The sequence below is a fragment of the Talpa occidentalis genome, unplaced genomic scaffold, assembly GCF_014898055.3.
Source record: "Talpa occidentalis isolate TD23 unplaced genomic scaffold, MPIMG_talOcc4v2.1 talOcc4.16, whole genome shotgun sequence".
NCBI lineage: Eukaryota > Metazoa > Chordata > Mammalia > Eulipotyphla > Talpidae > Talpa > Talpa occidentalis.
Genome location: NW_023601653.1, coordinates 50,111,227 through 50,137,077, shown reverse-complemented (window position 1 = coordinate 50,137,077; position 25,851 = coordinate 50,111,227). Strand labels below are relative to the sequence as shown.

General features: G+C 39.8%; 1 protein-coding gene across 1 annotated transcript in view; it reads left to right on the top strand.

The window, feature by feature from the left end:
- The first annotated feature begins 9,586 nt into the window (after positions 1–9,586).
- The window catches only part of MRPS35 (mitochondrial ribosomal protein S35), a 46,059-nt gene continuing 29,794 nt past the window's right edge, over positions 9,587–25,851 (top strand). Inside the window, exons 1-5 of the mRNA XM_037514180.2 lie at positions 9,587–9,705; positions 13,388–13,434; positions 14,988–15,155; positions 16,724–16,784; positions 23,622–23,761. Of these exons, the coding sequence (XP_037370077.1) occupies positions 9,594–9,705; positions 13,388–13,434; positions 14,988–15,155; positions 16,724–16,784; positions 23,622–23,761 (528 nt within the window). The 5' untranslated portion in view covers positions 9,587–9,593. The remainder of the gene's footprint in view (positions 9,706–13,387; positions 13,435–14,987; positions 15,156–16,723; positions 16,785–23,621; positions 23,762–25,851) is intronic.

Genomic DNA, 25,851 nt, shown 5'->3' with positions numbered 1-25,851 from the left:
ATAGCTAAGCTTTGGAAACAACCCAAATGCCCAAAAATAGATGACTGGATCAAGAAGATGCGGTACATATACACCATGGAATATAACTCAGCAATCAAAAAGGATAAACACATGCAATTTGCAGCAACATGGATAGAGCTAGAAGGGATCATGCTCAGCAAAACAGGGGATAGAAATCTCGATATGTTTTATTCTTTTAGAACCTCACTTGATTACTGGGTGGATGCTAGATTGTAGGGAGGAAAAAAGCAGCAGGGGGCAGCTTGGAAGCTCTCAGAAATCCAAATGAAGGAAAAGATGGCCTGGACCAAAGAAGTAGAAGACAAAGGATGAAGAGGTCAGATTGGGGACTAGCAGGAGGTGAAAGCATCAAGCCTTTGCTTGATTGAACGAGGGGTATGAAATAGTTCATAAAGTCTAAATTCTTAAATAATAACAAGAATATATACAAGGGAAAAAGTATGTTTGTCTGACACTCTCATTTCGGGCAACAAAAAGGTGGAGAAAAGCATTTTAGCCCTCTACCTTCGGTAAGTAGGCAGAAAGAAGTGCAGGAGGCGTCTCCTGAAGCTAGGCGATGACTATTGCAGCTTGGAATGTGCGGGGCAGGCTCTCATACACAGTTCCTGTGTCCTTGGAGTCCAGTAACCACCATCTGCAGGAATGCTGTGCAGAGTAAGCCATCAATGAGGTGGCTCAAAGTCTAGTAAAGAATTTCAGCTTGAAATCCAAAGTGGGTTGGCCTCTCAACTTTTTTTTTATTTGCATAGAATAAAATAAAATGGGTGTAGGGTAGAGGGGCAGTGAAATGATTCACCAGAAACAGAGTGGGGAGCAGAATAGGTGGATTCGCTGAAGTACACTGCTAAGGGGAGCAGCAGGTAAGACAGGAGAGGTCTGCTGCACCATGCGAGTTAGTTCCTTGGCCGGGGATAGAACTCAGGCCTTAGCAGTTACGGCACTGAGACCTAACCCCTACGCCACCAGAACATGTTTTAAGTTGTATAACTTCACACATTAAAATCCTACAGTAATTTAATATTCGAATTGCTATTCAATGCAGACTAATTCTATTATTCAAAAACATGGTAAACATGCAAATAATTTAGTATAAATACAAACTAACTTTTTCAACTATTATTACTGGAAGAATATCAGATCATATATCACTTCAAATTTGGAATAATTTTGTAGATTATCCATGTGTTTGAAGTGTGGATGCATGTATACATTCGAAGCAAATGCAGTCTGTTTCAAACACTGATTTAACGTTTCATGGGACAGAAATCTTAACAAAAGGATCCATTTCAAACCATCTTCTTCAGGCAGAGAAACAGCATTCAGATGTCTCCAAGTCTCCACAGAGCTCCCCACAGGCACCGAGCAGGTCATCTGGAATCCAGGTCTGGAATGAGTGAAAGCCCATCTGTATCCATAGGCAGCCACCTCTCAGTCACAGCCATCCTCTGTGACCTGCATTTGAAGAGAATATCAACTTAAGTCCATATGCAGAGTTAACTATTTAGGATGCTAATTTGTCAGCATAACTCCCCTTACAGTAATGCATGTACTTAGATTTTATAAAGTTCAGATGACAACCTTAAAGAAATCCTGTTTTACTTTTTGTTTTACTTTTTGAAGCAGTAAAATGTGAACTTTTTGATGTTGTGTGATTGGGATGCCATAGTATGTGCTACCCAGGCCAGTGCCCTCCATTCTAACCTAGCATCACATTGATATACAGACTCAAAAGAGGACATTGTGCTATTCAAGAAAAGTAGTAAAGGGGTCTCCCTGGAGGCACAAGGGGTTAAGTCTCAGCACTATGAAGTTATTGGCAGCCACTGCAGCATGAGTTCCATTCCCGGCAAGGGAGCTAACCCACATGGCACAGCAGACCTCTCCTCTTTTGCCCGCTGCTCCCCTCGGCAGTCTATTTCAGCAGATCTACCTGTTCTGCTCCCCACTCTGTCTCTGGTGAATCCCTCACCCTCCCGCACCTCTGGCCTACACCTCAGCTCTTGTATGCATAAATGAATAAATCTTTTTTAAAAAGAGTAGTAAATATGCAACAATGTAAATGTGAGATGTTAAAAGTACTACAAGTGCCTCTAAACAGTATGTGTAAATATGTTGATGGGGATACAAACTGTTCCCATATTTACGGAACTGCAAACACAGTTTCTACCTCACAATTTCACTTTAGAAATGAAGATTAATATATTTGAAAAGGTACGCCAATGAGTGTGTAAGAGGATATTCATTGTGTTATCTTGAGGTGGGAACGTGGGTTAAAACTAACAAATATCAATGACTAGATGTCAGTTTATTATATTCATATAATAAATTGCCCTGGAAATGCTTACTCATGTCCCAGCTCACTGACCTGGTTCCAGTCCTCTTCTGCCTAAATTATAGAAAATAACAGGATCCAATTCTGCTGGGTGATAGATCCTTTAGAGGTTTTTTGCAGAGAGGATTAGAACTAACACTACTGGGGGTGAGGTGGGCTGGGGAGACCCCTCTACCAGCATTCACTCCATTTCAGATAAACCCTGGCCTTTCATCAGCCTTGTCTGGATGACTTGGAAGGAAGACATTAATTATGAAAGAACATTGAGTTCTTGGAATTCTGTGTACAAGAAATCAGTGATTTTGGGCCTCCCCGGTGGCACAGTGGGTTGAGTGCCACTCTGTGAAGCTGTCCACAGCCTCTGCAGCGCAGGTTCAATTCCCAGTAAGCCAAGGAGCAACCCACATGGCACCGTGTTTTCTGTCTGTCTGCCTGTTCTGCTCCCCACTCTGTCTTTGGTGAATTCTTTCACTGCCCCCAACCCCTGCGCCTCTGGCCTGTACCCCCGTTCTTGTATAAATAAATAAATCTTTTTTTCTTCTTAAAGTAACTTTTTAAAAAAAATTTTTTAAAGAGTTATTTATTTATTTTTACAAGAACGGGGGTACAGGTCAGAAGCCCTGGAGGGTGAGAGAATTCACCAGAGTCAGAGCGGGGAGCAGAACAGGCAGACGGACCCAGGGCACTGCTGAGGGGAGCAGCAGGCAAGGCAGGAGAGGTCCACCACGCCATGTGGGGTTCTCAGAACCAAACGGGTGCTGCAGAGACTGGGGACAGCTTCACAGCGCGGTGCTCAACCACTATGCCACCGGGGAGGCCCAAGTAAATAAATCTTAAAAAAAAAAAAAAAGGAAATCAATGATTTTGAGGACCCTGAAGAGAAACACTGGTTCCATAAAGGCTTTCCCCCCGAATCATCACATTCTGTGTTTTCTGAACAGAGGGCAGAGGAGAGAGCAGCCTCTGCTGGCTCCCTGGAAATGCAGCCTGCAGGGCTTCTCCACGCCCTTTTACAACCCATTTGGATGCCAGGCCGTCACTCCAGGAGGCCCTTCCCTGGCTGTTACTATGTGGGTGAATTACTTTCCAACTTTGAATTTCAGTTTTTAAAATGGGCCAAATCCAGGGGGATTTATTACCATTGATGTCAGTCAATGAAAATACCACTCAGATGTAAGAGCTTCATTGTATTCTCTTATGTCATCTCTGTGTAGCCAACTGGTCTGGACAGCACAGTGGTCTCCCAGCAAGGGGACAGGGTAGCCCTCCAAGGAAAGAGCCTGAGATGCAGAAGTGAGGCCCTGGGTTCAGCAGCCTCTGGCCCTGTGGCCTCCAGAGGCACTGGCCCTTCACCAGCTTTGCTTTCCTCTACCATCAGCTGGGTACATTTTAAAAAGAGGTATATTATTTTTGTACTGTCCACACTGCATTCCTTTCTGTTGAATCCCAGCTGATTTTAGAACAAAGGGATTTAGGCATTTACCTTTGAAAAGCCATCATTCCTCCATCCCTGCTCCCTCCCCTCAGGCTGCTGGCCTTTACCATCAATTCTCCTCCTCCAGGGCCTCCCTGGTGGCACACAGGTTAAGTCTCAAAACCATCAAGCTATCCCCGGCTACCTCAGCACAAGTTAGGTTCCAGGCCTGGAAGCTGACCCACATGGCACAGCAGACCTCTCCTGTCTCACCCGCTGCTCCCCTCAGTAGTGTACTTCAGTAGATCTGCCTGTTCTGCTCCCCACTCTGTCTCAGGTGAATCCTCTCACTCCCCCCACACCCCTGCATCTCTGTTCTACACCCCAGTTCTTGTATGCACAAATAAATAAATCTTTAAAAAAAGCAGCTCACATAATTTTTTAGATTTCAAACAATAAGACAAGAAAAATGTCCCACTCACATTTCATAGAGAACTGAAAATTGTTTGGTGGGATGTTAAGATATAGTTAGAATGAATACAGTAATTGCCGTGACATTTGGGAATGAAATACTGATAGTATTGAACACTATCTACACTACGATTTTCTTTCTATACGTGAATATTGGTGATCAAGCTTCATTTATAAATGAAGCACAGTAAGAGGTTAACAGGGATAAATAATTTTGAAAAATTGTAACAATATGCTGTAATAAGTTATGTGAATGTAATCTCTCTCAAAAACATTGTACTTTCAGACCTTCCACCACTTGCCATTTATAAGAAAAATGTGCTAGCCTTAAACATTCATTTTTGTTTCCAGTTATAACTAATTATATAGGTGACTTTAGACGTAGCTTGGTCATCCATAGATAGATGATTTGGACTAAATTATGTTCATGGTTCTTTATAATTCCAGGCATGTAAAGTTTGGTGCTTTTTATTTATTTGGTAGATTCTAGTCAGTGAGTAAAATACTATCCCAAAATATTGGTTCAGTGACAACCAACTGAGGTACTGCTGTTGAGGAAAGTAAGATAATATGGTAGAAATACTCTTTGGCATGAAGGAAACAGGAACTTAGTGCGGTTTGCATCTTACTTGCCTTGAGATCTTAGATAAGCTTATTAAAATTTGTTAATTTTGATATTCCCTATATAAAATGGAAACAATTGGCCATGAAACAATTGTCTTTTCTTACATTACATCTGTTAATTCACCTAATGCATTCTGTTTTGCAGAACAACAGACCCGAGTAATAATTTTAATGTGACATAAATCCGTGTTTCCAAGTAAGAGCCTCCCCCAGGGACTGCAAAGAATGTGCAGTTTCTAAGGTTATTTACTACTTCTTTGTGTCTTAGAAGCCAGTGATCTGCGTGATCCACTTTCACAGCCTGCACCATCCACACCCCAGCCCCACCCTTTTTTAGCTTCCCCGTGGGGGTCTGGCTGTTTCTGGAGACACCATCCTTTCAAGTGCTATAGGACAACTAGGACAACCCTGCACTGCAGCTGATGAAGTGACTCCAAGTTCAAGTCACACTTGGTCATGTGCTTCTCCTTCTCCCACTGTCCATTTTTACTTATTTGGAGGCAAAACACAGTGCAGATACTTCCTGAGCAAAGGTTAAAATCTCCAACACTCAGGTTTTTCCTTTCCTGTCTGTCTTGTGGTATAAAACACGTCCCACAGGCAATTTCCCCATGAAGGATGCAGAGGACTTGCAAACGTTGCCAGACATTGACCCCCTAAATAAGTCCTCTAAGCCTTGAGTAAAAGCACAGTCCAATCACACCAAGCCTGGGCATCCTATAGGTCTTTCTGCAAATATTCAGACTCATTTCTAATAATTGCTAGTGTATTTAAGGTTATTGCACAGATTATATTTCATATAACTGTGCCACTACCTGCTATACACCTTGGGAAAATGATAATGAACATTTGGAAATTCTCTCTCTCTTTTTTTAAAGATTTATTTATTTATACATACAAGAGCTGGGGTACAGGCCAGAGGTGCGGGGAGTGAGAGGATTCACCAGAGACAGAGCAGGGAACAGAACAGGTAGATTGACTGAAATACACTGCTGAAGGGAGCATCAGGTGAGTCAGAGAAGTCTGCTGCGCCATGTGGGTAGCTACCTGGCCGGGGGTCAAACTCATGCTGCAGAGGCTGCGGGCAGCCTCATAGGTTGTCTCTTAAACCCTTGCGCCACCAGGGACGCCCCAAGGAAATTCTCTTTTTATAAGCAATAATGTTTTATAGCTCATAAAGTATAAATGAAATAAATTCTTCTAATTTTAATTGCATATGGGCCATTTATATCATACCATTTCTGGGAGATTTATGTGTCTATGTTTAAAGGTGGCAAATGACAGAGGTAAAGGATTGCAAGTATGTACTCCCCAAACATACCATCTCTCAATTAATCATGTCATTTTTACTGATGTTGTTAAAGACAAAACATATTTTTTAAAGAACACATGGTGTACATTTAGGCAGGAAAACGCCAGGCTTTCCATCTTCCCCGGCAGATGTCAGGAACATTTAAACAGCTGGCGGACCAGTTCAAACTGTCATCAGAAGTGATCTTAAACCAAGCTTAGTTTTTAAATGTTGTTAAAAAAAAGAAATGAAAAAACAACAGTGTGCCATTACACAGCTGTCTGAAATATTAAAGGCTACTCTTCAAACTTTAATGGTTTAGAGAATGATTCTGTTGTCTCAGATCTCTAAGAACATGAGTCCAGACAGCTTCAACACCTGTGAAAGACCCTGTCTAGAAACACACTTGCGCACTTCAAAGTTCTTCTCTGCCATTCATTGCCAAACCTGTGCCAACAATAACAGAACAAATTATCAGTGATATTTGTGATAGGCAAGACCCTCTTGCAATGCATCATTTAGAGTGTGACTAAAATCCTTTGTGCTTTAATAAACTTTATTTAAAAAAATTCACATTCTCTTTTTAGTGGATAATACCAACACAGATCAACTGGGTAGCAAAGAACTGAGATAATTTTTGCTATATCTGAATCCTAGATAATAAAACAATTTATTGTAGAATTAGCTCTATATACAGGCAATTGTTTTAAATGTGATCAACTTGAAAATGGTTGTTTCATTCAGCCTATATGACACAAGTCCTGGCTTTTAGAATGGAAAAGGAAATACTTTGCAAAGAGGTATCAGGACTATGTTGCAGTGTGATGTGAATTAAACTATCTTGCTCATATAGTTGATGTGGACACGTGTTACCTTCTCATGAGGGGGAATATTTGCAAATGTGTCTGGGTATGGACAAAGATTCAGAATAGCTGCAATATATTCTACCTGTGATACAATACTACTTTGAATTTAATCTGCATTAATCTGCAAAATGGGCAATTAGCCTTGATCAAAGCGACACATGATGGCTCTCCATGTGTGTGTCAGCCTGGAGAAATTTCTGTTCCCAAATGCTTCTGAGTCACTGAGAAGTCAAGTATAGGATTTAAAAATCCAAGTGACTATTTAAAGTCACTCTTACTTTACTTGAAATTAGGCACTTATACACCATTACATATAACAGTACTGAAAGGATTATAATAAATATTTCACTTGAAAAATATAAATAACTTCTATTCTAATGCCTGGACAATGAGAAACATTTCTTTACACTGATATTAGATTGCAAGATTCAATTTCCTTATGCTCCTGGAGATTCTGTGGTTCCACATTTAAAACCACCAGGAATCATTTTTAAAAACTGATACCCAGACTATACTGCAGACTATACCTCAGACCTATACTTCAGAGGTTGATTTGTTGCATCAGGAGTTTTTAAATCTTCAAACATATTTATAATATACATCCAAGTTTTGAAATCATGTGCAAAACTTGTAAATAATCATGTGTCAACTACAACCAAATGATGTGTTTTATGTTAATTTCTCTTATAGTTTGGAACCTATAAGAAAAAAAGTTTATTAATGAGTAGGTGTCTATTTACTTTTATTTCCTTGGAGTCTATTTATTTTCAGCTTATATCTAATTTTATTATTTTACTTGTATAACATTTACTGAATTTTAAATAGTATTTCCATCTATCCGTTAGTCCAGTCTCTTCTCAAAGTATTTGTCACAAAACATTACTAGTGAGTTCTAAAATTAAATCTAAAAATTAGAGAATTGGAAGAACTGTGAAAAACAATTTAGTTCACCCTTATTATGAAAAGTAACTTAAATTCAGATTTGTATGATGTATATTCCTACTTAATTGGGGAAGTGATTTGCACATTACACCATTGACAAGGGCTGATCTCAAAGATCCACAGAGTTCATACAAAAACAGAGTTCATTCAAAAAAAAAAAAATGAGCAGAAGGGTTACGTAGACACTTCTCCAAAGAAAACACAGATGCCAACAGGCAAGTGACAGATGCCCATCATCACTGATCCTCAAGGAAATGCAGATCAAAATCACAGTGAGATGCTCCCTCCCACCTGTGAGATGGCCTAGATCAAAAAGACCAGATACAGCAAATGTTGGTGAGGGTGTGGAGTAAAAGGACCCCTTGTGCACTGGTTGTGGGAGTATAGATTGGCCTAACCCCTGTGGAAAACAGTATGGGGATTTCTCAAAACATTAAAAATGGAGGTTTTTTGTTCTTTGCTGTACTCTACAATTTTACAATTTTGGGTAAATTGCCAAAAAAGCACTGAGAAGAATAAACTGTTCAAAGAATTTAAAGGGCCTTGAATGAAGTGCCACTGTATTTTGACCATAGCACTTTATTTTAGTCTGTTAGAAAAGTTTATGGTTTTTTTACATTTCCAATCTTGTTATTTCAACCACTACCGCCCAAACCAAATTGTTTAAATACTCAGGTGTTTGTTTTTTTCCTTCTTCCCAGAAGGTGTATTTTCTATGAAATTCTTTATTACTTTCCTGGTTTTGTTTTAAATTACTTTTTAAAAGTCAGTCTACAAAGCTTCAGTATATTCTTAGTTTAAGATGGAGAAAGCTGAATCTTCTTCATGAAGTGATAAAAAATTTAGGTTTGTCTTTGAAATACTAAAGTATATTTTAAATACTTAAGTATATAGCAATACTCGGTGTATGTCCTAATTGAGAAATTTATTAGAAAATATATGTCCTATGAATTGAGAATATTTCATTAATGTAAATGTTTTTACCACATACATATCATATATATACCACATATATGATACATTCCATATATATGGTATATGATACATACACATGTATTTATCAGATGATATATACACATGTATTTATCACATATATGATATATATATATATATATACACACACACACACACAGATTTTTATATATAAAGGTCTTAAGACCCCTATCTTTACCATCTCAAAGGTTACCAACTAGTCAGGCAACAAAGCAAAATGAAACAAAACTTACCTAAATGTGACCTAAGACTATTTTTTAAAAAAGATATATTTATTTATGCACACAAGAACTGGGGTACAAGTCAGAGGTGTTGGGGGTGAGAGGATCCACCAGAGAGCAGGGAACAGAACAGGCAGAATGACTGAAATACACTGCTGAGGGGAGCAGCGGGCTAGACAGGAGAGGCCTGCTGTGCTACGTGGGTCACCTCCCTGGCTCCAATGGAACTTTCTTCCATTTGGGAGTGTCTTTCTGGACTTCTTAACCCGGCTATGAATTCGCAGACCGCGCGCTTCCGTTTTTTCCAGCTCAAGGGGCGGGGCAAAAAGAAGCGCGCCTGCGCGGGAGCGGCCCCAGAACTGCGCCTGCGCGGGCGCGCCCCCAAGCGTGTCCTCTCCGCTTTGCCGTCCTCGCCGCCATGGCGGCGGTCGCCCGCCCCGCGTGGCTGGCTCTGCGGCCGGCCACCTGGACTCTTCGTGCCTTTTCCACCGAGGTGTCTCCGGCCCCTCGCGCTCCTAGGCCGAGCCTGCGTGAGTGTCAGCCGAGTCGCCTCCGGGCTTTGGGGGAGGTGAGAGGGAAGGTCGCCCCGTGACGGCTGACCCACGCCTGCCCGTCGCTCCCCGGCGGGGCCGCGAGTTGTCTCTCCGCGCGCGGGTCGCGGGCCCCTCGCCACCGGTTTCTGCTTCTCAGCCTCCCGGGCGCGGCGAGTGTCCCTCCCGGTGACCCGCGTTCTCAGGTGCTCCCGTCACTAGCACTGTCACGGGTTGTCTCGCTCTCTAGTTCCCGCTGCTCGGGAATGTTTGTTGGACAGTGTCGAGCCACGGTTTTCCTGAACTGTAAAAGCAGCATACAGCTGTCAGAACAAAATGCAGCTCCGGGTTCCAGGCCTGGCTGTGCCACATGTGAGGTGACCTTTAATCAGTAGCCGTTAGCGAGGTGACCTTCACTTAAGAGAGACTATAGTAGGAATGCCCCTTCCAGGCATTGCCCTAGTAGAGTCCAGGGGGAAAGACAGATGTGTGACGGAGACGCACTGTTATGTGAGGTGCTGTAATGGAAGCATAACCTGAGTGACTGGGGGCGGGGGTGGTGTGTGTGGGGGGAGCTCTGTCGGGGGTGGGAGCAGGCCTGGCCAGTGTCATCTATAATATCTCTAATCTCTCTACTGACTGAAGGGTTTAAACCACCAGCTCACTTTTACCGCCAGAGTGAAATGTTCAAAAAGCAAATCTGATACTACCACTCACTACTTTAGAATCTACAAATGGCTTCTCATTGAGTGAAGATAAATTTTAAGCCAATGCTTCCTACTCTTAATGCTAGTTTGTTTTTAATTTTTCTTTCATTTAATCATTCATTCCACAACTACTAAACTAGGCAGTGTTCTAGGGCCTGGGAAATAGCAAGGTCCCTTGTCTCATGAAATTTGCACTTTTGTGGGGAAGTCAGACTACATACCAGTAAACAACTGAATAAAATATCAGGTAGTGATTTGAAGAAAAATAAATCTGGGTGTGGAGGATAGATGGGTTGGAGTGTAGTGGCTACAGGGCAATCAGGAAGGACCTCCTTGGGAAATGACAAATTGAGCAGAGCTCAGAGCCCAGACAAGAACTGAGAAAGATCATTACTGGCATGGGGAATAAGTTTATATGATCAAGGAGCAGAAAGAAGGTCAACGTGGCTATAGTTAAATGAGCAAAGAGAAGAGTGTTAGTGTCTCAGAGAGAGTGATACAGAGTGTCCTGATCTTGTAAATGCTTGTAGGCATATATCTTAGCTTTTATTTTAAGTTTGGGATCACATTGAAAGATTGTGAAAAGGAAAGTGATATGTGATTACACTTTTAACTGATCTCTGGTTGCTATGTGGAGAGCTAACTTTCGGGGTCTAAGAGTGGAAGCCAAGAGACCTGCAGGGAGCTTTGTTGTAGTGCCAATGAGATAATGTGACTAGGGTTGAGGTAATTAATAGTGGAAAAGGTTGTATGGTTGGGTTTGGGATATATTTTGAAGGTAGAACTAACATCTTACTTATAGATTTGATATGGGGCTGAAGGGGAAAGGCCCAAGGGCTTGTTAGATTTGGTCCTCAAGGCTTTGTTAGATTTTTGAGCAGTTACATAACTGGTCATTTGCAGGGTAAAATAGTTTTTCAGGCTTTTCTGCCCTCACACCATTAGGATTGCCCTGCCTGATGGGGCACCTGCAGTTGTTACGTTGTTGCAAGCTGTCTTGTTTACTTCTGTGGGCCATGGGAAGAGTATTGAGATAGTCACCTAGAGAAGGAGAAGCAGGAGGAGAAGCAGGAGAGAAGCAAGAGAGAGGTAGGAGAGAAAAGGGGAGAAAAGAAGGCCAGGGAAGCCCAGAGTGAAGACTTGCCAGGGGCTTGGAGGCCTACCGGCCTCCTGGCCCCCTGGCACTCCTGTCTGCCAATGTACCTGGTTGCTGTGATGCATGTAAAGCTCAAAAAAAGTCTGAGAAAGCCACCAAAGACTCCTTGACTGGTCTGTTGGATCATAAAGAACCTGCCCTGTGCCAGTCCTACCCCTACATCATTACAGGAATTGGGAAGACTGGAAAAAGGGATCAGAAGCTTTGCCAGTGATGCCAGTGAAGCTTTGCTCTCTGCTCTGTTTTGCTCTTAAATTTCAGCTATACTGAACTTGTTTGCTTTGATTTTCCATATTCTTGCTCTCTCTAGAATATTTTCTCTCAGTTGTTTGTTTCCAGAGCTACCTCCTGCTCATCCTTAAGGTTTCAAGAACCCACTATGCCCACTAACATAGCCCCTGTGATATGTTTCTGTTAATATTTGTCGTGCTCATTGAAATTGCTTGTTAAAGATTTGCTTTATTTGACAGACTCTGCCATCTGTGAGAGCCGGGGCTTTCTTTTGTGCATTGCTACCTTCCTAATTTCTGGTAGACAGTATCACTCAATTTTTGAATGAATAAATGAAGAGGAATTCAGGCATGAATAGGAGTTTGTAGGATGAAGAAATGAAGTAGGGAGGTGGATGGGGACAGAACTCAGGCAGATGAATTGGGGTATATTCCAGGCAGAGAGAACAAAGTCCAGAGAAAGACTCAAGGGCCTGGTACTAGGAGTTCTGCATGGTTGTGGGGCTTGCAGATGGGGGTGAAGCTAGAGGTGGTTCAGAGAGTAATCTGTCCTGTGTGAGGTGCTGTGGTCACCTTAACTCCTTGCTCCTCTTGGCTATAAATGACCTCTCAGTGTAATAATAGTACTCACTGTTACTGCGAAGAATAAGGTTGGTTAAGAAAATAATGGAAAACATTTAGCACAGAATTTAGTGTACTGAAGAGATGTAGTAAATATAGCTATTATTATTTTAGTACAGCAAAACATTTATTTAGAGGTGCATAGTAATATTTTAAAGGGTATATGCTGGGGCCACCCTGGTGGCACAAGGGCTTAAAACACAACCTCTGAAGCTAACCGCAGACTCTACAGCACGAGTTCGATTCCCGGCCAGGAAGCAGCCCACATGGCGCAGCAGACCTCTCCTAACTTACCTGCTGCTCCCATCAGCAGTGGATTTCAGTCAGTCTGCCTGTTCTGTTCCCCACTCTGTCTCTGGTGAATCCTCTAACCCCCTGTACCTCTGGCCTGTACCCCCATTCTTGTATGCATAAATAAATAAATCTTTTTTTAAAAAAGGGTATATGCTGTGTGTAAGTATCACCCTAGTTATGTGATTTATGAAAAATGGGTATGATTTTTGTTTTCGGTGTTATTGTGGCACTGACAATTTAACATACATTAGAGAAGGAAAAACTGAAGGTTTGGTAAAAAACAGAATAACTCCAAATGTGAGCAACTATATTTATAATTAGAACATTTTAAGGCAGTTACTATCAAAGATGTAAAATGCTTATTTCTAAGATGTTTTAAGATCAGAGACTGAGTTTGACAATGAACCTTAAAATGTATTGAAAAGATTTCTTTAGATGATGAGTTCACTATATTATCAATCACAGTACACTTTATATTCAAATAACTGGAATTTTCTTAACTATTTGTGACTTGATATTTTTATTAAGATTATTTTAGTTCCTGAGTTTACCCAAAATGTATATTATTTCATTTTTCTGCCACTCAGTACCTTATATTGTGTTCTAATTATGTGATCATGTGTTGACCACATCTATGTTACAAAATTCTCTGTAACTATTGTGTTGTCTTTTAGGTACAACAGAAAGAACTTCCAAGCATGAAAGGCCCCAGAGAAGAAAGGTAAATGACTAGTATGCCCTGTAAATACCATCTGACTGGTTTCTGAAGTTGTGAAGTGAGGTAGAGGGTGTGGGAAGGCAGAAGGGTGCTGACAAAGATGGCTTTCCAAAGGGTTATATACATGGTGCCTGCCATGTTGCTGACTCCAGTCTGACTGATTTTTTTTTTTTTTTTGCCAGTACCCCAACAATGGAACATGTTTGAGAGGCTGACTCATACACTTGCAGGCAATAGGCATAGCAACCAGAATATGGACCGACTTTTGCTGATGATTTTGGAATGGGATGGGATGCATACGTTAATCTGACTAGTTTTTTTTTTTTTTTTAAAGATTTATTTATTTGTACAAGCACTGGGTACAGTCAGAAGCGCGGGAGGGTGAGAGAATTCACCAGAGCCAGAGCGGGAAACGGAACAGGCAGACCGACGAAATACACTGCTGAGGGGAGCAGCGAGCGTGTCAGGAGAGGTCTGCGCACCATATGGGACCCTTGCCTGGTGGCCGGGGATCGAACCGGCACTGCAGAGGCTGTGGGCAGCTTTGCAGCCCAGCATTCAACTGCTGTGCCACCAGGGGAGGCCCTAATCTGACTAGTTTTATCCTGTGGGCATTTCTGTGGAGGAATCCAAACTATCAGGTCACTTGGTGAGCTTGGGTCAGAACAAAGGTGCATTAGTTAGAAAATAAAGGGCAGCCTATTAATTGTCCAGAGCAGTCATTTTTACAGGGGTACTGCCTTCTTCCAGGACACATATCACACTGGTATTGGTGTGGTTAAATGGGTCTTGTCGGATTTGCCTCTTTATTTTTTTAAAGATTTATTTTTATTTATTTATACATACAAGAACTGTAGTCTAGGCCAGAGGTATGGAGGGTGAGAGCATTCACCAGAGACTGAATGGGGAGCAGAACAGGAGCATCTACTGAAATACACTGCTGAGGGGAGCAGCGGGCGAGACAGGAGAGGTCTGCTGTGCCTTGTGGGTTAACTCCTTGGCCAGGTATTGAACTCATGTCACAGTGGCTGGCAATAGCTTGATAGTGCTGAGACTTTAACACCTGTGCCACCAGGGAGGCCCGGATTTGCCTCTTTAAATCCAGTTTTTATATGCTGGCCATCCCTTTCTGTTGACTAAATTTGTTGTTAATTTTTTTTTAAAATATATGTTAATGTGATTGACTAGACTCATGTAGCAATTTTCTGGGACATATAATTTTTTTTACAGCGTATTTACTCAATCAGCTTAACTCTAATTTCCTAGTCCTTTTTCTTTATTTTTCTTATATTTTCCAAGTTCTCATCACTCATGTATTCAATAGAGAACTTTTTGGCAGAGGACACGTGCTGCTAAAGGTGGCCCCTTGCCTGAGGGTTTAGGAACAGTGCAGAGATGTTTAGACAGGTGTGGTGTTTCATCATTTGACAGAAGCAGCTTTGTGGGAGGTTTTATGGTTGCAATTCTGCTTATGTTTCTCTTAATTGCGGCTTTTTAGCTTTACAGTTAAAGAACATGTTTATATTTAAACTACGAAACTGTCTTATGTTCCTTAGGCACTACCTCCTAGGACAGAGAAAATGTCTGTTGACCAGGACTGGCCCAGTGTTTATCCCGTTGCAGCACCCTTTAAACCCTCAGCTGTACCTCTTCCTGTTCGAATGGGTTATCCAGTGAAAAGAGGGGTGCCTATGCCCAAGGAGGGAAATCTAGAACTTTTAAAGGTAAGACAAGTTGCTGGTTCATTAACAAGGACTTATGTCTAAATAAATGCTGATCTTTCTTGCACTCCTACCAGAACAGGCAGATTTATTGAAATAAACTGCTAAGGGGAATAGCAGGTGAGACAGGAGAGGTCTGCTGCACCATTTGGGTTACCTCCTTGGCTGGGGTTGCACTCATGCCACCAGCGGAGGCTGGCAGTAGCTTGATAGCCCTGAGATTTTAACCCCTGTGCCACCAGGGATGCCCCAAATCATAAACTTTTTTTTTTTTAATAGAGGCATGTTTTTATTTATTTATTTGTTTGTTTGTTTGTTTTGTTTATACATGCACTGGGTACAGTCAGAAGTGCGGGAGGGTGAGAGAATTCACCAGAGCCAGAGCGGGGAGCAGAGCAGGCAGAAGGACCGAAGTACACTGCTGAGGGGAGCAGCGGGCGGCAGGAGAGGTCTGCGCGCCATGTGGGACCCTCCTCTGGTGGCCGGGGAGCAGCCGGGGATCGAACCGGCGCCGCAGAGGCTGCGGGCAGCTTCGCAACCCAGCGCTCAACCGCTGCGCCACCGGGGAGGCCCCCAAATCATAAACTTTTTGAAGAAAATATCAGTATGTTTAGCCTGGAAATGCAAATCTTAGGTGGTTTCCTTTTACCTACAATGGAATCAACAACAACTGTGTATGTATGAATCACCTGTATACTTCATCCATTTCTAGTGCATATTGATGGATAACTGAGTTAATATATTCAACTGAGTTAATATATTAACTGAATTAATATATTTAAAGTACATAGACCAGTGCTAATACAAATGCTATGTAAGCATTATCTATTATTTTCTTGCATTTATGGTTCTGACATTACATTTCGCATTTCAAAAATGAAAGCAGAGAAAACACAGGCAACTACCCATAATCCCAGTTTTTAGTGTCTGTTTTCTCTTGATTAAAATAAACCTTTCCTGATCAACTCTCAAATGAGTTTCTTGAAACTAAATTCTATCTGCAGGTGCCTAACATTATTTAAAAAATTTCTTGGAGCTGTTATTTACTTGAATGAATCAAATCTCTGGTCTTTCTTAATTTTCACGGACCCTTTGAAGAAGATGATAGCCTCTTAATTTAGTGTCATAAATCTATTCCTCCCTTCTTTAAATGGTTCAGTTAAGATTTGCTAGCATCATTTATCCATTCAATTTATAAGATATTAAGTGGGAAATGTATCACAATACTTTGTATTTTAGGGAAATTAAATAATGACTTGTTTAATTAATGTCCTTAAATATTCTCAGTTTTGTGAGGAAAACATATTTATACCTGTAGTTTGATAGCAGGAAGGAAGGATTCTGTAAACATAATGTTTACTTTCTCCACCAACATTGTCATCATAAGATAGTTGATACTGAATCTACATTTTTAAGGCATTCATAACACATGTGACTTACACTATTATAAAAAAACTATCAGTTACTATTTACTACAGGGTTTGTGGGGCCTAGAATTTAGTTTAATGGGGAATTTTTTTTTCATGTGTTAATGCATTGGTTAATTTATTCTTTAAACATCTCTATTTTAGATCCCCAATTTTCTGCATTTGACTCCAGTTGCAATTAAAAGGCACTGTGAAGTTCTTAAAGGTAGGTGGTTGTTTAGTCTTATGAGCTTGATATTGACTTGGCCATAAACATCTCATTTGTAGTGATAAAGGGGTCAGTTCAATAAGAGGATATAACATATAAATATTATGCCCCCTAAATAGAAGCATTTCAATACATAAAGCAAATATTCACAGAACTGAAGTGAGAAAGAGATAGCAAGACAGTAATGGTGGGGGACTCTGATCCCACCCTTTTAACAATGAATAGATGATCCAGAAAGAAAATCACTAAGGAAATAGTGGAATTAAACTATATCTTAGACCAGATGTACTTAACAGACATTTACTGAACTTTTCATTCAGTAAAAGCAAGATACACGTTCTTTTCAAGTCACATGAAACATTCTCCAGGATAGATCACATGTTACGACCAAAGCAAGTGTTAACAGATTTAAAAATATTACAATTGTACCAAACATATTTTCAAACCACAATGGTGTTGAAACCAGAAATCTGTTGCAATAAGAAAACTGGAAAATTCACAAATGTGGCGCTTAACCAACTCAGCCCCCTAAACAATCATTGGTTCAGTTAGGAAACAAAAAGAAAAAGTAAAAAATAATCTTAAGTCAAACAAAAATGGAAATGCAGCACTTACGGGATGAAGCAGAAGCAATACTAATAGGAAGTTTATAGCACATATTAAGACAAAAAGAAAGATCTCAAATAAACAATCTATTTACATTTCAAGGCATTAGATAATGAAAAATAAACTAAGCCCTAAGTTAGCAGAAGGAACAAAATAAAGATAGAAGTGGATGTAGTGACTAAAAAGACAAAAGATCAGTGAAACTAAGAGGTTTTTTTTTTTAAGAATAGTCATAGATAAACCTCTAGATTTACCAAGAAGAGAAATGACTCAAAATTATAAATGAAAGAACAGAAATTAGAACTGGTACCACAGAAATGCAAAGAATCATATAAGACTTATAAAAAATTATACACCAACAAATTGGCCAACTTAGAAGAAAAGAAATGGATAAATTTCTAAAAATATATAACCCACCAAGACTGAATCACATAGAAATAGGAAATCTGAACAGAACAATAATGAGTAGGGAGATTGAAGCAGTAATCAGCCCTTCTAAGTTCAGTACCAGATAACTTCACTGGTGAACTGTAAGTATCTAAAGAATTAATACCAGTCTTCAAAATCTTCCAAAAATAAGGAAAGTATGGAGCATTCCAGTTCGATTTTATGAGGACAGTATTACCCTAATACCAAAACCAGACAAGATATGACAAGAAAAAAAATTATCAGTCAATATGTCTGATGAGCTAAAATGGAAAAATCCTCAACAAAACATTTAGCAAACTAAATTCAACAGTACATTGAGGGCTCACACTTGATCAAATGGAAATCAATGAATGGATACAGTAACAAAATGAAGAGTAAATATATGATCATCTCAATATATGTCAAATAAAAAATTGACAACATTCAACATCCTTTCATAAAGAAAAGCTCTCAACGTAGTAGGTAATACAGGAAACATACCTCAGCATGATAAAGACTATATATGACAAACCTCATAGTTAATATGATTCAGTGATGTAAAGCTGAAAGATTTTCTTAAGATCAAGACAAGAATGTCCATTCTCATTACTGTTATTCAACATGATACTGGAAGTCCTAGCCATGGCAGTTAAGCAAGAAAAAGAAATGAAATACATCTAAATTGGGGAAAAGTGAAATTGTCTCTTTGTAAATAACATTATCTTACATATAAAAGACTTTAAAGACGCCACTGAAAAGCTGTTGGGATTAATAAACAAATTCTTAAAGTTGTAGAACATAAAATTAGTTATCGGAAACAGTTGTGTTTCTATACACAAGCATGAACTATCAGAGAAATTAAGAAAATTTCCATTTATAACAGCATCAAAAAGAATAAAATACTTAGGACTAAACTTAACCAAGGAACTGAAAGCTCTGTTCACTGAGAACTATAATATGTTGATGAAAGAATTTGAAGAGGACACATGAAAACAAAGATATTTGTGCTCATTGGTTTAAAAAATTTAATGTAGAAAACCTAAATAAGGGACCAGGAAAAAGACTAATTAATACAAAGTAAAAATCAAAATCAACAAGCAGAGATGCACTACAGGGGATGGGGGAGTGGAAGGATTAGGGTCAAAATAAGGGGGAATGCAATTGTATGGGGAATATAACCAAAATGAAAATGCATACATTGTGCAAAAATGAAAAATGATGTAAGAATTATATAAAATAAAATATTTAAAAAAAAATTATAGTGTTGGGCCTCCCCTGGTGGCGCATTGGGTTGAGCGCTGCGCTGTGAAGCTGTCCGTAGCCTCTGCAGCGCCGGTTCAATCCCTGCTGGCCAGCGAGGGTCCTGCGAGAGTGCTGCAGACCTCTCCTGTCTTGCCCGCTGCTCTCCTCAGCAGTGTATTTCATCAGTCTGCCTGTTCTGTTTCCCGCTCTGTCTCTGGTGAATCCTCTCACCCTCCCTCGCATCTGGCCTGTACACTGGTTCTTGTATAAATAAATAAATAAATAAATCTTTAAAAAAAAAAACAAACAACCTATTACATAGTTGAAAGTTACTAAGAAAGTAGATCTTAAATGTTAAAAGAAATGGTAATTATGTGATACAGCTATTAGTGCTATGGTGATAATTTTATAATAGATAATTATACTGCATCAACTCATTTTGTGTCTTTGAGTAACTGCTTTTTGTCACTTATATCACAGTGAAGATGAGGGGGAAGACTCTCCTTTCTATAATTATATATACTATTATATGTAACTATATATATAAATATATATATATATAAAATGTGTAGCCTTATATTTTGAGTCTTTGCCAGATTCTTTTTTTAGACGCATATTTTAGTTGTTTTCAGTGAATTATTGGAGGTCACATCTATAATTTTTTTTGGTAGACTACTCTGTAAGTGTGAATAATAATTAGAATCAGAGATCATAATTCAGGGACTAATTATTAATAGAAAACACATACATTGAAATGATTAAAAATTATTGCAGCTGGGCCTCCCCGGTGGCGCAGTGGTTGAGCTCTGGGTTGTGAAGCTGCCCGCAGCCTCTGCAGCGCCGGTTTGATCCCCGGCTGCTCCCCGGCTGCACCCCGGCTGCTCCCCGGCCACCGGAGGAGGGTCCCACATGGCACGCAGACCTCTCCTGCCGCCCGCTGCTCCCCTCAGCAGTGTACTTCGGTCCTTCTGCCTGCTCTGCTCCCTGCTCTGACTCTGGGGAATTCTCTCACCCTCCCATGCTTCTGACTGTACCCAGTGCTTGTATAAATAACAAACAAACAAACAAACAAACAAATAATTGCAGCATATTGCCAATAGAAGCTAATCCACATGGTCTAAAGACCCAACTGAAGATAGCATGGAAGGATGCTGAGTAGCTGAATAATCATTGTCATCAGGAATAGGATGCTTTGCAGAGAAGAGTAATTGTGAAGAAATTATTTAAAATTTTAGAGACTTGGAAGTGATGTATACATGCGGTAGCAGCAAACTGTAGAAGAGCTGATGGTGAAAGCAATAGTTTTAGGCTTCTGTTCCACTCAGATCTCTCATTCCAGTATTGTTATTTAGGGCTGGGAATTACTTCTAGAGAGTTCATTTGTTTGTTTCTATTCTCTCTGTGTGTATTTAATATACATACTCTCCATGTATGTAATATGGATGTTATTTATACTTTTTATATAGTCATATATATATACATATTTCTATATATACATGATGATACATGTATATATGATGGAAGTAGTCACCTGAATATGGTGATACCTCCAGTTCTAGCTCCAGACTCATTGAAAGTGAACAATATCTATTGATTTCCGGATATTTGCATAGGCTTTACTCATTTGTACTGTCTTTCTCCTTCCCATATGCATGGAGGTAAAGGCAAAGAACAGTTTTTGTTTTTGCATTATACTCATGCTGTGCTTAATGACGTGAATGTTTTCTGAGAAATGTGTAATTGGGAAATTTCTTCATTGTAAGCACACTGCAGAAGGTCACTACATGCACCTAGTGATCCAGCCTCCTACCCACCTAGGTTCTATGGCTTGGTCTATGGGTACTGCCTCATATATGTGGTCCATCGGTATCAAAACATTGTTAAGTGGTGCATGACTGTGTATAGGATAAGCAAATACGGGTTGCTTTGGGGTTCACAGCTATTAGTGATTGAGTAGTTTAATTCAAGAGTTAGTATGAATTCTTAAATTCATGTTGAGTTAAAAGTGATGTCTCAATGCTCTGTAGACTTGTAAGGGCTTTTCAGGGAAGAAATTTAAATCTGGAAACACTTCACAGGTAGCCTGATTAAGTTGGAAGGAGAAATAGACTAGTGAACATGATTATGATGAAATTTGAACTTTTGGGAGGGCTTTTTATTCTTCCAAAATATAAGGAAGAAAGAACCAAAAGGGAAGAGAAATCTATTTTATTTTGGTGGTCTTCTGCTTTGTTACATTAGGATGCCTTTCTTTTGTGTGTTTCTGTATTCATTGTTGCTTTGTTTTTGCTGGTGTTCACTGCTGCTCTGAGCCTGCACCTCAGCGGGCAGATACACATGCCACTTTCTGATCCTGTGTAAAGCCAGTTAACAAATGCATGGCACTGTGAAATAAGTTCCATTTTTCTTCTTAACATTACTTTAACACACGCATTTATTACCCCGAAATGGGGCATTTAAATGGGATATTTCTGAAGTACTTCGTAATTTTCAAATGAAAGGCTTTCATAGAGTCCCTTCAGAAGAGTAGCAATATTTTGCAGCATTTACCTATTTTAATCTTCTCTTAATTTTACCTTTACACTTTCTGCTACCTTATGGATTTAGATTGTAGCTTTCAAATAACTCAAAGCCTTTTCAAATATTTATTCTCAGTTGTTTTTCTTTTCTTTCTTTTTTTTTTTTTTAAAGATTTATTTATTTATATAAGCACTGGGTACAGTCAGAGCACAGGAGGGTGAGAGAATTCACCAGAGCCAGAGCGGGGAGCAGAGCAGGCAGAAGAACCGAAGTACACTGCTGAGGGGAGCAGCGGGCGGCAGGAGAGGTCTGCGCGCCATGTGGGACCCTCCTCTGGTGGCCGGGGAGCAGCCAGGGATCGAACCGGCGCTGCAGAGGCTGCGGGCAGCTTCGCAACCCAGCGCTCAACCACTGCGCCACCGGGAGGCCCCTATTCTCAGTTGTTTTTCAAAGTAGGTCAGTTCATATTTTATATCTCACTTGCAAGTGGAAAATCTGAAGCACAGGAAAGTTAGGTAATTCACCCAGACTTTCATAATCGGTGGTAGAAGGTAAGGAAAGCCAAGGCCGGTTGTTCTCCCCACTGTTGAATGAGGCTCATCAGCTCTATTAGTACTTTCCAGTTGACTCTGTTTTTTTAGACATATAAGCAGGTAATTTAATTTAAAAGCTATAATTATAATTTGGTGAAATGACTTATTCAAAGTTAAAAAAGATTTAGTAAACTCAGGAGCTTATAATTCCCCACACTGGTCTCTTAGAAAGTGCTTGGCAGCACCCCATCCTCCAGTGCGGGACCTTGGAATGAGCCAGAATGAGTGAGATTTAACCTCAGCAATCCTGCTCTGTTCGTTTTATTTAAATGTCAAAATGTTCTTAATTTCAAAGATTCTTTTGTCCCCTCAAAGTGTCTGAGTATTGATCTTTTAAACGGGGAACTTAATTTGCTAACCTATATTTAGTCTAGAGATTGGAGAATACTGTAACTCAGAGAGGCATTTTGCTGACTCTTATTTTATAGCCGAAATAGAAACTAAATATAGAAATGTGGAATATAAGGAAATAGTTGGCTTGGGAGAGGTTACTGGCAAAGGGCTTGTCACTACCTCTTTGGTCTTCACCTGGAAGAACTCTCACATCTGCCCTTGAGCTTTTCTGGAAGTTTCACAGATCTTGCAGATATATTCATGGATTTGACCTAAGAAACCAGTTACTTCTAGGTCTTCCTAGAATAAGGTGGTTTAAGGAATTAAGTTTCAGGTCCAGAGGTTTTCATCCCAACTGGAGCTCGCTACTACCTACTTGCTAGGACAAGGGTGAGATGAAAGTGCCATGCACCTATGGATTCCCCACCAATTGGTGGGGGGGCTTCCTCTTCCCTTTTGTTTTTCCCAGTTGAGACCTGAGTTTTCAGCTCTGTGCTTTGGAGCTAGGCAGTGAGTGCTCCAGTGCTTGGAGTTTCTCTCTGGGCTCCCAGTCTTGCTTGGAGGTGAAGCCTGGTGTGTCCCTCTTGACATTTAGCCCACAGTCACAGAAGGCATACACAAGAAACATCATCCTTTTATATTAATAGATACCTAGGCTTTCTACCTATTTCACTTTGGGACCCTTTTCAACTCAGTTTCTGAAAGAATGCTGACCACATCTCAGGTTCTCTTAGTGCTTTTTCAGAACTACTTCAACTGATCTTTAGTAATTTTCATGGGAGTGATTTAATATTATCTGCAGCCTTTTCAAAAAATAAATAATGTTTGGACACTATGAACTGTTTACTATTCATTGGTGAGAAGGAATTACATTTTCCCATAAGAGGTTTGTGAAAAGCTTCCATCAAGTCATAGTTCCCTTTTAATAGAACCTTAACTACATCACTACCATGATTAAATTCACCCAAGAAGAAAAGGGATGAAGAGTGATCATGTGATTTTAAATGCAGAAGAGAGTTTGATTTCATGGAACCTGAATTCACTCTTTGAGTAATTTGATTTTTGTCTGGTTACATTCATTCCAATGAGAATTTACTTGCAAAATTACATTTGAACTAATTTTTAATTTCAGATTTCTGCACTGCATGGCCAACTGCACTAGATAGCGATGAGAAATGTGAGAAGCATTTTCCAATTGAAATAGACACAGCTGATTATGTTTCATCGGGACCATCTATCCGAAACCCCAGAGCACGAGTAGTCACCTTAAGGGTAAGAGATTTTTTTTTTTAAGATTTATTTTTATTTATGCATACAAGAACTGGGGTCCAGGCCAGAGGGGCATGTGGGGGGTGGGGGGGAGGAAACCGGGGCAGGTGGAGGTAATGAATGGATGCACCAGACACAGAGTGGGTAGAAAAACAGGCGGATCTACTGAATTACACTACTGAGGGGAGCAGTGCTGTGCCATGTGTGTTAGCTCCCTGGCCGGGGATTGAACTCATGTGCAGTGGCTAGGGATAGCTTGATAGCACTGAGACTTTAACCCCTGCATCACCAGGGAGGCCCAAGAGATTTTTGTTTTTATTTATTATTTTTAATTTTTTAATATTGATTTTTTTATTTTTTACATCATTGTTATTTTTAAACAATATTTGCTTCCCCCACTCCCTCAGGTTGAGTCCCCATAGAGTTTCCTTCACCAGTGCTCCCGTGCATCATCACCTCAGTCCTCTGTGCTCCTCCCTCCCTCTCTCCCTCCTTCCCTCTGATCCCTTTCCCTCCTCCTCCCCTGCAGTATGTCTCTGATTTATACTTTTTCGTTTTCGCTTTGTTGTGTTTTGCACTGTTATTTTTTTTTTTTTACACTGATGTCTTATTTGGTTCCCCTATATTCCTGCCATAAGTGAAACCATCCAATATTTTTCTTTATTCCTTCTGGCTTATTTCACTGAGCATAATTCCTTCTAGTTCCATCAACATTGCTGCGAATGACATGAGTTTATCTTTTTTGATTGCTGAATAATATTCCATTGTGTATATATACCACATCTTCTTGATCCAGTCATCTATCTTTGGGCATTTGGATTGTTTCCAGGTTTTACCTATTATAAATAGTGCTGCAATAAACATAGGGGTACAGGTGTTCTTTTTAATCAGTGTTTTTGTGTCCTTTGGGTAGATCTGTAGCAGTGGAATTACTGGCTCATGTGGTAGCTCCATTTTTAGTAGACTGAGGAACCTCCAGACAGCTTTCCATAGTGGTTGGACCAGTTTGCACTCCCACCAGCCATGTAGGAGAGTTCCTTTTTCACCATATCCTTGCCAACATTTGTTGTTGCTTGTTTTTTTGATATGTGCCATTCTTACTGTTATAAGGTGGTATCTCAATGTGGTTTAATTGGCATTTCCCTCAATGTAAGGAATGTTGAACATTTTTTCATATGCCTGTTGGCCATTTGCATTTCCTTTTTGGAGAAATGTCTTTTAAGTTCTTGGGCCCATTTGTTGACTGGATTGTTTATTTTGTTTTTGTTTAGTCCTGTGACTTCTTTGTATATCTTTGTTCGGTCCCCTATCAGTTGACTGACGTGCAAAGATTTTTTTCCAATCAGTGGGGTTTCTCTCTGTTTTAATTAATGTCTCTTTTGCTATGCAGAAGCTTTTCAGTTTAATGTAATTCCAGTTGTTTATCTTTTCTTTGACTTTCTTTGCTTTGATTGATGAGTTTTTAATGTTATGCAATGTATGTCTTGTAGTATTTTACGTATATTTTCTTCTATATATTTTATGGTTTCAGATCTTATGTCCAGTTCTTTTATCCATTTTGAGTTGATTTTTGTGCACAGTGAAAGGTAGTGATCTAGTTTCATTTTTTTGCATGTGATAGTCCAGTTTTCTTAGCACCATTTACTGAACAAACTGTTCCATTGCATATTCTTTGCTCCTTTGTCAAAGATCAGTTGTCCATATAAGTGTTTTTTATTTTTGGGCGCTCTATTTGGTTCCATTGGTCTGTGTGTCTGTTTTTGTTCCAATACCAAACTGTTTTAATTATTATGACTTTGTAGTGTAAGTTGAAGTTTGGAAGTGTGATACCTCCTTTTTCTCCTTTGTTTTCATCAGTCGGGCTTTGGCCATTTGTTGTTTTTTGTGGCCCCATATGAATTTCATCAGTATTTGTTCTATTTCTTTGAAGAATGTCATTGCGATTTTTATTGGAATAGCCTTGAATCTGTATATTGCTTTTGTAGGATGGACATTTTAATAATGTTAGTTCTTCCAATCCATGAGCAGGGGATATCTTTCCATTTCTTTGTGTTTTCTATTTCTTTTAACAGTGTTTTATAATTTTCTTTGTA